A 17,588-nucleotide genomic window follows, 5' to 3' on the forward strand; every position below is an offset into this window, starting at 1 on the left:
AGCTGGCCTTTTACAGAACATTTGTTCCATAAAGCCGAACTAAGGAAAAATCTCCAATCCTCTCTGTTAGCTGCAGTATTTTACCAATCTGGGATATGTAGCTTTCTGATATCTCGTTTCACTTGTTCGCTCCAACGAAGCTTTGGTCTTCCAGATCTGCGAGAACATCCATGCGGCCCGTATTTATACGCCTTTTTAGCGGGTTAATCATCACTCATTCTTATAACATGGCCTAGCCATCGCAATCGTTCTATCTCGATTCGTTCAACTATATTGATGTCATTGTATAGTTGATACAGCTCGTTGTTCATACGACGCCGATATTCGCCGTCAACACAGATTGGCCCGTAGATCTTTCGAAGAATTTTTCTCTCGAACACACCAAGCACCGCCTTATCTGCTTGAGCAAGTACCCATGCTTTGGAACCATACATTAGCACGGGTAGTATTAGTGTTTTGTAAAGTGCTTTTTTTTTTTGTTTGACAAGAGGTGGCTTTATTCCTAAACTGCTTACTCAGCCCAAAGTAGCATCTGTTAGTCAACACTATTCTTCTTCGTATTTCACTACTGATGTTATTTGTTGTGTTTATGGCGGTGCCAAGGTGGACGAAGTCCTTTACTACCTCAAAATTGTATGGTGCGGGGTTTGTGGACATATTACGCGTCGATACCATCAACTCGGTTTTTTGCCGTTTACTGCCAGACCAACTTTAGCAGATTCTCTTTCGACTTTTGCAAAGGTGTCAGTTACTTCCTTTACCGATCGACCCATGATGTCAATGTCGTCGGCATAAGCCAGTAACATATGGCTGTTCGTGTATATCGTTCCATTTCTTTTGACCTTAGCGTCTCGTATGACCTTTTCCAGCAGGATGTTGAATAGATCACACGACAGGTCGTCTCCTTGTCTGAAACCTCTTTTGGTAATAAACTCTTCGGAGAGGTACTTTCCTATTTTAAATTGGGATCTCGTCTCAGTTAATGTCATTCTACAAAGCCGAATGAGCTTTACAGGAATACCAAAATCAGACATGGCTTGGAACACCTTTGAACGTATAGGGCTGTCGAATGCTGCTTTATAATCTACGAAAAGATGGAAGGCGTCGATCTGCATTTCTTGGGTCTTTTCCAGGATTTGTCTTAAGGTAAAAATCTGGTCAATGGTGGATTTGCCAGGTCAAAAGCCGCACTGATAGGGTCCAATAATTTCATTGACCATAGGCTTTAGTCTCTCACACAATATGCCAGATACTATCTTATATGCAATAGGGAGCAGACTTATGCCCCTGTAATTGGAGCACACAGTCTTATCACCCTTCTTGTGGACTGGACATAGGATGCTCACGTTCCAATCGTCGGGTACGCCTTATCCCTGCCAGATGATGCTAACTAGCTGATGCATACAGCTTATCAGCATGTCGCCTCCGGTTTTGAACAGCTCGGCTGATAGGCCATCTGCTCCTGCCGCCTTATTATTCTTTAGCCGGTTTATTGCTGTCCTTACCTCATCTTGGCTGGGCGGTATACATTCAATACCATCTTCTGGGATTGGATCTGTGGTATCTTCGCCGTCTTCACTGCTATCGGGTACCAACAGTTTGGAAAAATGTTCTTTCCATATCCTGATCACACTATCTGTATCAGTTACCAAATTACCTTGTTGGTCTCTACAGGAGGATATGCCTGTACCAAAGCCATTAGTTTGATGCTTCACTCTTTGGTAGAATTGTCGGACTTTATTCTGTCTCCTGTACATCTCTATTTGTTCACACTACCTTTTTTCCATCTCTCTCTTTTTTCTGCGGAAAAGACGTTTTTCCTCTCTCCTTTTCTCCCGATACCTCTCTCGTGCGCTACGCGTTGCTACTAATTGTAAAGTAGCCCTATATGCCGCATTTTTTTCTTCGGTAGCAGCACGGCACTCCTGGTCATACAATGGATTCTTTGGTGGAGGTCTCTGGTATCCAAGTACTGATTTTGCGGCTGTTTGCATGGAGTGGGCAATATTTTGCCTATGTCCTGATATGTTATCGGGACGAGAAGCGCTTTCATTAAGCAATTGGTGCAGTTGAGTGGAATATGCTGTGGCTATCTGTTGTGTTTGCAGCTTAGCGATGTCCAACTTTCGTGTTGTGTCTGTCCGTGCTTTATTTGCAACGTTTAGACGGGTACGTACCTTTGCTGCAACGAGGTAATGGTCCGAATCTATGTTTGCACCTCGGAACAATCGTACATCCAACACGCTCGATGAATGTCTTCCATCTATCACAACGTGATCAATTTGATTTATTGTTCTTTGGTCTGGAGACAGTCAAGTGCCCTTATGAATATCGAGATGCTTAAATCTGGTATTGCTAACTGCCATGTTTTTGTCGCTGCGAAGTCTATCAGCCTCATTCCATTGTCTGATGTTCCACTATGTAGACTGAATTTCCCGACTATTTGTCCAAAGATATCCTCCTTTCCAATTTTGGCATTAAAATCGCCTAGAATGATTTTAATGTCATGGGCAAGGCAGCGGTCATATGTTTCTTCTAAGCGCTCGTAAAATATATCTTTGGTCTGTTCGTCCTTTTCTTCAGTGGGAGCATGAACGCAAATAAAGCTGATGTTGAAGAAGTTTGCTTTTAATCGAATTGTAGCAAGCCGTTCATACACTGGGGTGAAGCTGGAGACCAGATGTTTTAACCTCTGACCAACTACAAAACCGCAACCAAACTCATGCTTTGTGTCATGGCAGCTATAAAAATAAAAAAAAATATATAAAAAAGATAAATCCTGGACTTTACCATGTTAAAGCCGGTCAGTACCGTTGCTTGGTATCTTTCATCCCCTACGTCACCCGTTTTGAAATGTATACCAAATGTATTCCATCTGGTTCTGTTACAGCGATATGATATTTTTTCTGGATAAGTCCAAAATAGTCCAAAAGCTCTAAAAAATACTGCAGTGACCAACTAAAGTGGTTGGTTAGCATGATTACGCTCGAAAGGAGTGACTTATCTTATCTTAATCGGACAAATCCTTTCGGTAACTCGCTCATAAAAGAACTAAATGTTTTCCCAAGTGCAGTTTAAGGGCTGTTCAAAGATGGTTTTGAAAGCTAGTCCTTGGTTTGAGGAAGAGCGTAAAATTTTTTTAAAAATCCACGTATTCTTGGTTTGAGGCAGACCCTAAAAATTGTATAAACAAGTAAAAAAGTATCAGTCGGCTTTTCCGACAGAGATATACTCTCAGCCTGTGTATATTGAAACAATTTTTCCCAAAATACGTATGTATTTAGGGGGTTTTAAAAATTTTGGGCGTTTGAACCGACAAAAATGTTGATAAGGATTAAAGATCAAAAGTTTTGCGGAGGAGATACTAAAAGGAATGGATCGACATTGACCGTTATGGAAGTGAATCTCCAGCCACAACATATGGTGCCATAGGGGGTTTTTACACTATACGGGCTGTTTGCTCAAGAAGTATGGACTTGCCCCTAAAAAACTTTTACCATCGTAATTGAGGCAGCGAATGCACGTTGCTTCAACAAAAATCAAAGTGATTCGTTATTAAGTCATAAAGTGAACTTATCCTAAATTTTGTGTGGGAGGTACCGGATGGAGTGGACAAATATAGTCCATATTTGAACCTGATCTATATCTGGTAGATATATTAGGATGTGTAAGGTATAGACCAATTCGACCACTTCTTTCAAGAGTTACCGAACGAACAATTTTTCCGAACATTTTTGAACTTTTGTGGGGGAGGTAACTGAAGGAGTTGACCGATATGGCTTATCTTCAAACTTAAACTATATTTGGACAAAATATTACTAAGGCCATATTTTGGACCGAATCGGCAGATCCGTTCGAGAGTTAACTTGCGCTCCAACCACCTCACACGGTGTCATAGGGGTTTTTGCCGCTTTCATGCTATTTTCTCAGGAAGTATGGACTTGCCCCTGATAAAACTTGTACCGTCGTATGGAGGGCAGTGAATACAGGTTGCTAAAACAAAAATCAAATGTGTGGGAAGTACCCGATGGAGTGGACCTAGAACCTCATATTACTCTGGTAGAAAGTTTTCGCTATACAAAGTATGGATCAAATCGGTCACTCCCTTCAAGAGTTATCGTGCGCACAAACTTTCCGAACATTTTCGAACTTTTGTGGGGGAGGTACCGGAAGGAGTGGACCGATGTAGCTCATCTTCGAACTTAAACTAAGTTTGGGCAACATATTACGAAAGCCAAAATTTGAACCGAATCGGTTCATCCGTTCGAGAGTTATCGTGCGCTCCAGCCAGCAGGACAGACAGACGGACATGGCTAGATCGACTCAAAATTGTCTGAAACACATTTCGTCCAAACATACTTGGGGTCTAAAACCATTATTTCGATGAGGCACATTTTGCCCGTATAAAAGTGTATATACCCTCGTTAGCATAAAAGCTGAGGGTATCAAAATCCACGTATTTTTGGTTTGAGGAAGGCCCTAACAATTGTTTAAAAAATCCACGTATTCTTGGTATGAGGGAAGCCCTAAAAATTGTTTAAAAAATCCACATATTTTTGGTTTGAGGGAGGCCCTAAAAATTGTTTAAAAAATCCACATATTTTTGGTTTGAGGGAAGCTTTAAAAATTGTTTAAAAAATCCACGTATTTTTGGTTTGAGGGAGGCCTTAAAATTGTTTAAAAATACACGTATTCTTGGTTTGAGGGAGGCCCAAAAAATTGTTTAAAAAATCCACGTATTCTTGATTTGAGGGAGACCCTTAAAATTGTTTAAAAAATCCACGTATTCTTGATTTGAGGGTGGCCCTAAAATTGTTTAAAAAATCCACGTATTCTTGATTTGAGGGAGACCCTTAAAATTGTTTAAAAAATCCACGTATTCTTGATTTGAGGGTGGCCCTAAAATTGTTTAAAAAATCCACGTATTCTTGATTTGAGGGAGACCCTTAAAATTGTTTAAAAAATCCACGTATTCTTGATTTGAGGGTGGCCCTAAAATTGTTTAAGAAATCCACGTATTCATGGTTTGAACGAGGCCCTAAAAATTGTTTAAAAAATCCACGTATTCTTGGTTTGAACGAGGCCGTAAAAATTGTTTAAAAAATCCATGTATTCTTGGTTTGAACGAGGCCGTTAAAATTGTTTAAAAAATCCACGTACTCTTGGTTTGAACGTGGACGTAAAAATTGTTTAAAAAATCCACGTATTTTTGGTTTGAACGAGGCAGTAAAAATTGTTTAAAAAATCCACGTATTCTTGGTTTGAACGAGGCCTCAAAAATTGTTTAAAAAATCCACGTATTTTTGGTTTGAACGAAGCCGTAAAAATTGTTTAAAAAATCCACATATTCTTGGTTTGAACGAGGCCGTAAAAATTGTTTAAAAAATCCACATATTCTTGGTTTTAACGAGGCCCAAAAAATTGTTTAAAAAATCCACGTATTCTTGGTTTGAACGAGGCCCTAAAAATTGTTTAAAAAATCCACGTATTCTTGGTTTGAACGAGGCCCTAAAAATTGTTTAAAAAATCCACGTATTCTTGGTTTGAACGAGGCCCTAAAAATTGTTTAAAAAATCCACGTATTCTTGGTTTGAACGAGGCCCTAAAATTTGTTTAAAAAATCCACGTTTTCTTGGTTTGAGGGATGCACTAAAAATTGTTTAAAAAATCCACGTTTTCTTGGTTTGAGGGAGGCCCTAACAATTGTTTAAAAAATCCATGTTTTCTTGGTTTGAGGGAGGCACTAAAAATTGTTTAAAAAATCCACGTTTTCTTGGTTTGAGGGAGGCCCTAACAATTGTTTAAAAATCCATGTTTTCTTGGTTTGAGGGAGGCCCTAAAAATTGTTTAAAAAATCCACGTTTTCTTGGTTTGAGGGATGCACTAACAACTGTTTAAAAAATCCACGTTTTCTTGGTTTGAGTGAGGCCCTAAAAATTGTTTAAAAAATCCACGTTTTTTGGTTTGACGGAGGCCCTAAAAATTGTTTAAAAAGTCCACGTTTTTTGGTTTGACGGAGGCCCTAAAAATTGTTTAAAAAGTCCACGTTTTCTTGGTTTGAGAGAGGCCCTAAAAATTGTTTGAAAAATCCACGTTTTCTTGGTTTGAGGGAGGCCCTAAAAATTGTTTAAAAAATCCACGTTTTCTTGGTTTGAGGGAGGCCCTAAAAATTGTTTAAAAAATCCACGTTGTCTTGGTTTGAGGGAGGCCCTAAAAATTGTTTAAAAAATTCACGTTTTCTTGGTTTTAGGGAGGCCCTAAAAATTGTTTGAAAAATCCACGTTTTCTTGGTTTGAGGGAGGCCCTAAAAATTGTTTAAAAAATCCACGTTTTCTTAGTTTGAGGGATGCACTAGCAATTGTTTAAAAAATCAACGTTTTCTTGGTTCGAGGGATGTACTAACAATTGTTTAAAAAATCCACGTTTTCTTGGTTTGAGGGATGTACTAACAATTGTTTAAAAAATCCACGTTTTCTTGGTTTGAGGGAGGCCCTAAAAATTGTTTAAAAAATCCCCGTTTTCTTGTTTTGAGGGAGGCCCTAAAAATTGTTTAAAAAATCCACGTTTTCTTGGTTTGAGGGATGCACTAACCATTGTTTAAAAAATCCACGTCTTCTTGGTTTGAGCGACGCCCTAAAAATTGTTTAAAAAATCCACGTATTCTTGGTTTGAACGAGGCCCTAAAAATTGTTTAAAAAATCCACGTATTCTTGGTTTAAACGAGGCCCTAAAAATTGTTTAAAAAATCCACGTATTCTTGGTTGAAGGGCCCTAAAAATTGTTTAAAAAATCCACGTATTCTTGGTGTGAACGAGGCCCTAAAAATTGTTTAAAAAATACACGTATTCTTGGTTTGAACGAGGCCCTAAAAACTGTTTAAAAATCCACGTATTCTTGGTTTGAACGAGGCCCTAAAAATTGTCTAAAAAATCCACGTTTTCTTAGTTTGAGGGAGGCCCTTAAAATCAATTGTTTAAAAAATCCACGTCTTCTTGGTTTGAGCGACGCCCTAAAAATTGTTTAAAAAATCCACGTACTCTTGGTTTGAACGAAGCCCTAAAAACTGTTTAAAAAAATCCACGTATTCTTGGTTTGAACGAGGCCCTAAAAATTGATTAAAAAATCCACGTATTCTTGGTTTGAACGAGGCCCTAAAAATTGTTTAAAAAATCCACGTATTCTTGGTTTGAACGAGGCCCTAAAAATTGTTTAAAAAATCCACGTATTCTTGGTTTGAACGAGGCCCTAAAAATTGTTTAAAAAATCCACGTATTCTTGGTTTGAACGAGGCCCTAAAAATTGTTTAAAAAATCCACGTATTCTTGGTTTGAACGAGGCCCTAAAAATTGTTTAAAAAATCCACGTATTCTTGGTTTGAACGAGGCCCTAAAAATTGTTTAAAAAATCCACGTATTCTTGGTTTGAACGAGGCCCTAAAAATTGTTTAAAAAATCCACGTATTCTTGGTTTGAACGAGGCCCTAAAAATTGTTTAAAAAATCCACGTATTCTTGGTTTGAACGAGGCCCTAAAAATTGTTTAAAAAATCCACGCTTTCTTGGTTAGAGGGAGGCCCTAAAAATTTTTTAAAATATCAATCCATTCTTGGTTTGAGGCAGATCCTAAAATTTGTTTAAAAATCCACGTATTTTTGGTTTGAGGGAGGCCCTAAAAATTGTTTAAAAAATCCACGTATTCTTGGTTTGAACGAGGCCCTAAAAATTGTTTAAAAAATCCACGTATTCTTGGTTTGAACGAGGCCCTAAAAATTGTTTAAAAAATCCATGTATTCTTGGTTTGACGGTGGCCCTAAAAATTGTTTAAAAAATCCACGTTTTCTTGGTTTGAAGGAGACCCTAAAAATTGTTAAAAAATCCATGTATTCATGGTTTGAGGGTGGCCCTAAAAATTTTTTAAAAAATCCACGTTTTCTTGGTTTGAAGGAGACCCTAAAAATTGTTAAAAAAAATCCATGTATTCATGGTTTGAGGGTGGCCCTAAAAATTGTTTTAGAAAACCTCGTATTCTTGGTTTGAGGGAGGCCCTAAAATTGTTTAAAAAATCCGCGTATTCTTGGTTTGATGCAGACCCTAAAATTGTTAAAAAATCCACGTATTATTAGTTTGGGGAGGCCCTAATAATTGTTAAAAAAAATCCGCATATTCTTGGTTTGGAGAGGCCCTAAAAATTGTTTAAAAAATCCGCATGTTCTTTGTTTGAGGGAGGTCCTAAAAATTGTTAAAAAATTCCACGTATTCTAAGTTGAGGGAGGCCCTAAAATTTTTTTAAAAATTCCACGTTTTCTTAGTTCGAGGGAAGCATAAACATTTTTTAAAAAATGCACGTATTCTTGGTTTGAGGGAGGCCCTAACAATTATATAAAAAATCCTTGATTTGAGGGTGGCCCTAATATTGTTTAAAAAATCCACGTAATCTCGGTTTGAGGAAGGCCCTAATATTTTTTTAAAAAATCCACGTAATCTCGGTTTGAGAAAGGCCCTAATATTTGTTTAAAAAATCCACGTAATCTCGGTTTGAGGAAGGCCCTAATATTTGTTTAAAAAATCCACGTATTCTTGGCTTAAGTGAGGCCCTAAAAATTGTTTAAAAAATCCAGGTATGCTTGGTTTGTGGGGAGGCCTTACATATTGTTTAAAAAATCTCCGTATTCTTGGTTTGAGGTAGACCCTAACAATTGTTTAAAAAATCCACGTTTTCTTGGTGTGAAAGAGGCCCTAAAAATTGTTTAAAAAATCCATGTATTCTTGGTTTGAGGATGGCCCTAAAAATTGTTTAAAAAATTCACGTATTCTTGGTGTGAGGGAGGCCCTAAAAATTGCTTAAAAAGCCCTCGTATTCTTGGTTGATGGAGTCCCTAAAAATTGTTTAAAAAACTCACGTATTCTTGGTTTAAGGGAGGCCCTAAAATTGTTTAAGAAATCCACGTATTCTTGGTTTGAGGGTGGCCCTAAATTTTCGTAAAAAATCAACGTAATCTCGGTTTTATGGAGGCCCTACAAATTGTTTAAAAAATTCAAGTATTTTTGGTTTGAGGGAGGCCATAAAATTTGTTTAAAAACCCACGTATTCTTGGCTTGAGGGAAGGTACTAAAAATTGTTTAAAATAATGCACGTATTCCTGGTTTGGGGGAGGCCCTAAAAACTGCTTAAAAAATCCGCGTATTCTTGGTTTGAGTGAGGCCCTAAAAATTGTTTAAAAAATCCACGTATTCCTGGTTTTAGGGTGGCCCTAAATTTTTGTAAAAAATCAACGTAATCTCTGTTTTATGGTGGCCCTACAAATTGTTTAAAAAATTCAAGTATTCTTGGTTTTAGGGAGGCCCTAAAAATTGTTTCAGAAATCCACGTATTTTTGGTTTGAGGTAGGCCTTAAAAATTGTTTAAAAATCTACGTATTCTTGGTTAGGGGGAGGCCCTAAAAATTATTTGAGGGTATTAAGCTGTCGGCGAGTTGGTTTTTTTATTTTATTTTATTTTTTTATTTTAACATTTTTAATGTTTTTAACAAAATTAACAGTCTCTATAAATTCTTCCTTCTCGTGTAACTGTGACAGCACGAAATAAAACCCACAGTGTATTTTGTTCCTCTTTTTCTGCTTAAACCAATAAAATCCACTCCATGTAATGACATTTTTTATTCAGCATTTTACATTCATTCGAAATTAATTAACTGATACTTTTTACACGTAATCGAGCATATGAAAATCCATTAGTATACAGCAAACAAATGCCTCACTAGATTTCACACGTTTGTAGACGACCAAACAGCAAAAAAAGTGAATTTCAATTAACTGTTTTTGACAAAAAATAAACAACACCAACCAAGAACGTATTCAAAACACATTTCAATGCCCAACACTCACAATAATTCCACATTACATCGTAAACAAAAATACAATTTTATTAATTTGAGTTGCTTTATTTTTTGTTAACGAATTATTTCAAATTAACGAATTATTGTGTTTTTCTTTTTTAGCATTTTAATTATCTAAATTAAAATCGTTTGCAAACTATAGTGAAAACAAAATGTTAAAACAAAAAATAAATTAGCGTAGTAAAGTAATACAGAAGAAAAAAAAATATATGAAACGAAAAGATGTGAGATGAATGATACTTATAAATGACACATGAAAACAGTAATAAAAATCAAATTATAGCTAAATTACAAATTATAAACAAATGTCTACAAATCTATATACGAATTGATTGTTTTCTTTCTTGTGTTATAAAAAGTTGGCATTTTGTAAGGTAAGTTTTCTAAGGTAAGTTTAAACATGTCCTGGCAAGAAGTTAAATTTATATGTAATAATAGAGTAGAATGGAATATTCTTGTAAATGCCCTATGTTCCCAAGTGGAATGAATAAAGAAAAAAAGTTTTGTAGCAATATGCATGTCTTATTATTGTATTTTTGATAGCTGAGGGATGTATACATCATAGTTCGCTAGTTCTGCATGTGCCAAGTATTATACTATGTACATGTGAAACAATAGCTAAAAAATATTAGTTGGATGGACACATTACAGTTGTAATGCTTTGCTTAGAATCATTTATCATTTACCGCCTTACAAAACATTGTTAAATAAAATTTGAAAATTTGTTAGAAATTTAAAACTGTTAGCGGTGCGTATGAGCAATAGTTTGCTGTCGTATTCAAAAACACGCATACGCACACACGTCATGCCTACGATGCAGAACCTCAGTGTTTTTGATAGAAACCATTCTATGGAACAATTTGTATGAACGGATAATTCGACGTATTCATGGGATGGAGAGAAAAAAGAAGAAAAAACTAAGCAAAAACGGCGTTAAGGGAGACCCAAATTGTTTAAAAATCCACGTTTTCTTGGTTTGAGGGAGGCCCTAAAAATTGTTTAAAAAATCCACGTTTTCTTGGTTTGAGGGAGGCCCTAAAAATTGTTTAAAAAATCCACGTTTTCTTGGTTTGAGGGAGGCCCTAAAAATTGTTTAAAAAATCCACGTTTTCTTGGTTTGAGGGAGGCCCTAAAATTGTTTAAAAAATCCACGTTTTCTTGGTTTGAGGGAGGCCCTAAAACTTGTTTAAAAAATCCAAGTTTTCTTGGTTTGAGGGAGGTCCTAAAAATTGTTTTAGAAACCCACGTTTTCTTGGTTTGAGCAAGGCCCTAATTTTTTTTTTTTCAAATTCGTGTAGTCTTGATTTGAGTAAGGTCATAAAAATTGTTTAGCAAATTCATGTTTTCATGGTTTGAGGAATGCTTAAAAAATTCACGTATTCTTGGCTAGAGAGAGGGATGATTTTATTACATGCTTAATATTCATTCAGTTTCACAAAATATAATGATTAGATGAAAACTTCATGGTAAAACTTTTGATTTCTTTCTTTTACAGGAATCTCTTTTATAAAATTTTAATTACTTCATATATTTTAGATAGTGTAAATGGAATTTATGGATACCAATAACTAAAAGCCTAAAATAATTTCGAAACAATAAAAAACAATATGTATACTTTTTTAATATTAGTGGAAATAAATGTAATTTTTGTTTTAAATAAATAAAAATATAAGGGTTTTTTATTTAACGGCAAATTTTAATAGGTAAGTAACATTTAGCTGTATTTATTGAAAAAAGACTGTGAAACAAATATAAATTGTCTCATGAAATACTTACCGAACATTACAAAAAATGTACCATAGCACCATTAAAATGAATGGAAAATCCCGGACCATTAGCAAAACGTTTCAATCACATAAAGCCTATGTAATTGTTATTCCCCATATTAATAAAACAAAAAGCTTGTGATGTGTGTATGTCAATTAACATAATTGTTTAATGTTTTGTTTTTTAATATAAAATCCTTAAAACTAGTTGCCATTCATGTTTACTGTTACTGGAAAGTAATGGGAGGAATTGTTCGTCGTATTTGCTGTTGTTGTTGCAACTGTTGTCGTCGTGGGAGGCTTAAAATTAGGCGGTAAATTACCGGAATACTTTTTACGTCGTGCTTCTTCCCATTCAACAGGATGAGCCTTTTTTCGATGATTATGCATGTTGCCATTTGAGTTAAATGTTTTCGGACACCATGGACAGGAATACAGAGGTGTACCGGTGTGTGTACTCATGTGAGCCTGGAAAAAAGAAAAACATTCAATGAAAACATGAAACTATGTAAATATATATTAACCAGTAGTAATGGCGTTAAGAATTTTTAATTCCATGTCTGAAATTTCAATTGTCGATAAATTAGATGGAATAATATAGGTAGGTCCTTTGTTTTATTCATTCATTCTTTAAGTAGGCATTTGTGGTGACGTATATGACAGAAACCAAGCACGAACCTGATTGATATTATCATTGCAAAGTCGAGCATATCTTGGTTTGGAGATATGATCTCAGCTGTGTGAATTGACAGACAAATTGAATACTGGCTGCATAACAAAAATCCTTTTGCCCTAAAGTTATGTGGAGTAAAGCTCAAAAGTGTTGCGAAGGAGGTACCTGAAGAAATGGCCCGACAAAGTCCAATTTGTATGTAGATTTTATTTTGGGTAGATTTGGTTAAATCTCGTTCATAGTTTCAAACTACATAGTGAACTATATCATTCATTGGTACAATTCAATTTTGGAAGTCATTCCCCCAGTCTTTCAGTGAGGTCACCGTATAATATAGAGCTAATGGACCACTATGTCAGGCAGCATGGAGTTGCCCACGGAAAACATAATATCGCTGTTAACAGGAACTCAAGGAATACCTGCAGTAAAAATTCCCAAAGGATCCTCGAACAGGCGTTAAACTGTACATAAAAAAAATGTTGAACTTTTGTGAGGGAGGTGCCATAAAGAGTGCACCATGGCAGGACTTAAACTAAGTTTTGATAAACTATTACGAGAACCAAAGTTTGGACGAAATCGGTTGCCCGTTCAGAGAAAACGTGCATACAATTTTACCTAAAAAATTTTTAAACTTTTCTGAGGGAAATTCCGGAAGGAGTGCACAGATAACAACCATTTTCCAACTTTATCTAAGATTCTAAGAAATATTACGATATTCAAAGTTTTGACCATTTCAGTATCCTGTTCGAAAGTTGTCGTGTACACCAGCCACTACACATGATGATGGTAGGGGGTTTTGCAGCTTTCGGGTCGTTTTCTCAGGAAGTACCGTCGTAAACGGTGTCCCGAGAACAACCTGTTACAATCCGAAGGAGTAGGCGGTACCCATCGTAGTGGACCGGAATGGTCCATCTTCGAAATTAAGTAATTAATAATTTAATTAATTTATTTATTTGCTTTGCAACGATTTGCTTTAAAAATTTTACCTTCCTTTAAAATTGGTTTAGGCGCGCCGTGATAAGTTTGAACAAAATACATATTACGATTACCAAATTTTGAACCAATTCGGTTGATCCGTCCGAGTTATCGTGAACTCTTCACATTATATTACCTGAAGGCCGATACATCCTCATCGTTCATAATCCGAAAATTGTTGGGTTAGCGGAGAATGGTATTTCCTCTAATTTCTCTTGAGTTAGACCATCTCTTTGTTATCATCCCCATCAGAAAATCGCGCAACTTCATCACCTCTGAACGCCACACTATCATCATAAAAAGTCAACTGGCCAAATATCAGAAGACCAGCACTTTCGTCGGTGAGGAAAAGTGGCTAGAATTGAAGCCGAAAAAGGGTGACTTATATCATGTTTGTAGACGTCACTTTGACCAGTGTGAGTAGAAAGGTACCATCACAATTAACAAAGGATATCAGACCAACCGAACAACTGCCACAGGATGCCATTTTATGAATGTAGCGGGTGGTCAGCAAAATAATATGTTTCCGTTGTATTGGGATGTTCTCACACAGACCTGTCGGAAAGGACCGTTATAATCTATAGAGAAAGACAGATCCAATGCTACAAAACATAGCCGCCAGATCACCTGGACGACAACGTTCAAAACATATAACCAACTAAGTCACCTTTACCATACCACTGTGATGAAAGATCCATCGACCAACCGCTTCCATAAAGCAATTGAATTTTTGTGGGAACTTCCAAGGTGACAATCCTCCACAATGGCTAAATTTACAAAAACAGACTGAGAGCATCTCGGCCTGCTCCTTAAGATAAATCACACATCTCATCTGGATACAGCTCGTAAGAATTCGGGGAACATAAAAAATGCCCCAGTGGTCAGTTCTGGTGGTCGTTTCCCTGAACTCATGTTGATTTGGAGCAAGATGAAAATACAATTTCAGGGATGGAAGCAAATAGAAAACCGTACAAATTTGATTTTTTACGGACTTTTGCAATTGTTGGAACTTCCATGGCGACATTCAATCAGAATAGCTAAATTTACAGAAAGAGTCCAACATCTGCCAACAATAATAAGACCTATAGAGATTGTATTGTTTTCCGTTTCTTTCCTTTAAACCATCAAATACCCAGCATGTATTAACTGGCCCATCCACACACGTATCTTATTGTAGTAGTTGGCATGTATGGAGGTGATTGGTGGCGGAATATTCGTTTGGTAAAGAAAGTACAAGATTTATATCCCCGTATGCTATTATTCTAAATTACTTTTCTGACATGTCGGTCTTAAAAATAAATTAACTTTTTCGTATAGCAATTGATCTAAACCGATTTATAATAAAACCTTTAATAAATTACCTTTAAATTATCCGATCTTTTAAATGCCTTCTCACACATTGTGCACTTATAGTCGTAGCCCATTTCATGTGTACAGCGTATATGTTTTTTCAGTGCTCGCATATTCGGTGATACTTTTGTGCATATATGACAGGTGTAGTCGCGTTTACCTCCAGGAGGATGTTGCAAATCTCTGTGGCGTTTCAAGTTAAGTGGACCAGCCAATATAAGACCACAATCATCACACTTAACCGTGGCTGTTGGTGTTGCTGTTTTCGTTTCGCTAACAGACTCATGTTTCTCCATGTGACGCTTAAATGAATTTGAATCGGGCATAGTTTGGCCACAAATTTCACAGACCTTGGCATAAATGTTTAGATGGACCACTCGTTGATGTTGTGTCAGAACATATTCGTTACCAAAGCTGTAAAGGAGATAATTTTTCGTTAAAAATAGTACTTTTATAAAATTTTTTGCTTACTTACAATTTACCACATTCACTACACGGATACTTTTTCTCCTGCTGTGGCAAGTGAGTCAGTTTATGTCTCTCCAACTTGGATTTCTGTACAAATTTCTTATCGCAAACATCACAACAGAATTTCTTTTCCTCGTGCAGTTTCATATGGGCCCACAAACATCTTCGTTGTGTCAACACTTTGCCACATTCTTTACATTTAAAATACTCTGGATTTAAATGGAAATTAATGTGATCCACAAGCAAACTACGATCATAGAATTTCATTTCACAACATGTTACAAAACCACGTTCATTATGTTCTTTACTATAATGTTTACAGAGCAGGGGGAATGTGTCAAAGGGTAGATGACATTTATTGCAAGTTATTTTATAGTGTTCTTGCAGAAATTTATCATGTTCCAAACGATTAGTTTTAGGTTGATAATATGATTTTCGAGCAGCTGTATTCGATTTTGTTTCGGAGGATGATTTTTTTCTAATTCTATGTGAAGGTTGAAGTGGATCAGGATTGGTACTACCATCATCAGAGTCAATGCTTTTTTCAGATTTCGTAATAATTTTTGTGGGAGATTTCTTGGTTTTGTGTATCAGTGGTAAGTCATCATCGCTTTCGCTTTCTTCGCTCTCCTCACTGTTGCCGCTAAAATCATCCATAAATTCTCTGTCATCATCGGAAATAGTTTGCAATTTATCTCTCTCATTGTCACTGTCAACTTTCGTTATAATAGCCGTTTCTTCATTTTCCTGTTTTATAACTATGGCAACATCCAGCGTTTGTCCAATGACTATCTCAGGTTCCAGTAGATTTTCCAAGTGCAAATCTTTGGGTTTACTTTCCTCCTCCAGGGGATCAATTTCAGCTTTGAACAATGATTTATAATCATTGTGAGCCTCCTCTATGCGCGTATAGAAGTTATGAAATCCATTCAATTCCTGCCAGCAAATTGAGCAAAGGCATGATTGAGGATTAATCGTGTCCTGAAATGGAAAATATTATTAATATTTTGTTGCTGAAAAACGAAATGTATATCACTACTCATACTTACTATAGGCCACAGATGTTTATCAATCAGTTTCTTAACGCACATATCCTCCCATTTTCTTGAACCAACTAGTATACATTCCGCTTCAGCTACGTCTTCTGTTGATTTTAAACACAGTAAACATTCCAACATATTTTACGATAAAATTTCGTATGTGTGTCCTATAGAGTATTTGCAAACACAATGATGATGTTTCCGCAATTCTTATTCGATTATGTATAATGTTTTAGCCAGCTATTGAAGTCGTAATTGTAGACATTGTTGTATGGCATCAATTCAGTGGTATTCCTGTGAAGTAAAGAAAAATCGTATGCTTAGTTGGATTTATATTAGATGTTGTCTACTCTCGATTGGAAAGGATAATATCCTCATGCGCTTAAAATTTTAACATATAGTTGAATCCAAAAAGACCCACAATTTTGAGTTCTCTCAAAACTGTTCTGTGTCGAATACCAAATTTTAATAATTTAACTCTTGGGAGCCATCGTGATCCAGTAATTAACACGAATTAGGGACGGATGTTGACAAATAAAGAAATTTAAAAACGTAGTCTTACCGACAGTGGAATAAATAATGGTAATTTGAAGGACATAGATGGCGGAAAAGGCTTATGTTTAGTTTAGAATTTTGTAGAAATCTGACTTAAGTTTTGTCAAGATGAATATTTAAAGGTACACCCATTTAATTTACAAGGAGTTTGTTAGCGACCGTCGGTTAACATACGTCATGGATGTACCCACGATATCAACTATGAATCTACGACTGGCTGACAGCATCTTGCTACCTCTTGCATCCTGCATGCACAGTATGTATGTCCTCATTCACAATTATAGCTCTGTTCCTTTACGTGGAAGAACAAGTTTTACCACTTTTTACTCGAAAAGCGTTCTTTTACTTCAAAGACAATACAATTTACAACTTTTAATACTTTTGCCGGTTTTACCATTTTCCAAAGTAAAGGAAAAGACCATATTATTGTACTGCTGTAGTCCAGAATGAGACATAAACAGGTGTGTGTCTGTGTGTTCAGATCAGTTTATGGTAGTGCTCCTAATTTGTTCCGTCAAAAATTTACCATCGACATATAAATCTTTGAAAGTACTACAACCAGTTAATTGTTCACTAATCCGCATCCGCATTTGGAGTCATTAAAATATTTGCATAAATTGTTACATCGTCCTAAGATTCCAAACATTAAATTCCCACACACATTGGCGCAATCTATTCACCAGATTGAAACGTATATCAGATTTACGTTTTTATAATTCCATTCGTATAAAGAAACTGGAATGTGATTTTTTAATTAATTACCATAAAATAAATTGTTTCTTTATAATTTCTAAACAAAACACCACAAAACAAACTGCTCGTAAAAAAATTTCTGTAAACAAAATTAAATACTCACAATTAGTGTAC

At 36.1% G+C, this 17,588-nt stretch overlaps 1 protein-coding gene across 1 annotated transcript; it reads right to left on the reverse strand.

Annotated features, from left to right (window-relative positions):
• Positions 1-11,796: 11,796 nt before the first annotated feature.
• On the reverse strand, positions 11,797-17,588 carry LOC141405376 (transcription factor grauzone-like). The gene is made up of 5 exons (XM_073989644.1): positions 17,484-17,588; positions 16,176-16,460; positions 15,134-16,107; positions 14,670-15,072; positions 11,797-12,128 (listed from the first exon to the last, which is right to left on the reverse strand). Exons 2-5 carry the CDS (start codon positions 16,302-16,304, stop codon positions 11,865-11,867), a joined length of 1,770 nt encoding a protein of 589 aa, XP_073845745.1. The 5' UTR covers positions 16,305-16,460; positions 17,484-17,588; the 3' UTR covers positions 11,797-11,864.

The sequence above is a fragment of the Musca autumnalis genome, unplaced genomic scaffold (genome assembly GCF_047663935.1).
Source record: "Musca autumnalis isolate F117 unplaced genomic scaffold, ASM4766393v1 scaffold_5, whole genome shotgun sequence".
Lineage (NCBI taxonomy): Eukaryota > Metazoa > Arthropoda > Insecta > Diptera > Muscidae > Musca > Musca autumnalis.

Bases quoted from the DNA above. Each gene is read 5' to 3' on its own strand.
- LOC141405376 (XM_073989644.1), bottom strand. From the start codon at position 16,304: ATGTTGGAATGTTTACTGTGTTTAAAATCAACAGAAGACGTAGCTGAA. The intron at 15,073-15,133 runs GTAAGTAAGCAA...TCTCCTTTACAG, and splicing joins TGTAGTGAATGTGGTAAATT to CTTTGGTAACGAATATGTTC. The intron at 12,129-14,669 runs GTAATTTATTAA...TCTTTTTTCCAG, and splicing joins AAAGATCGGATAATTTAAAG to GCTCACATGAGTACACACAC.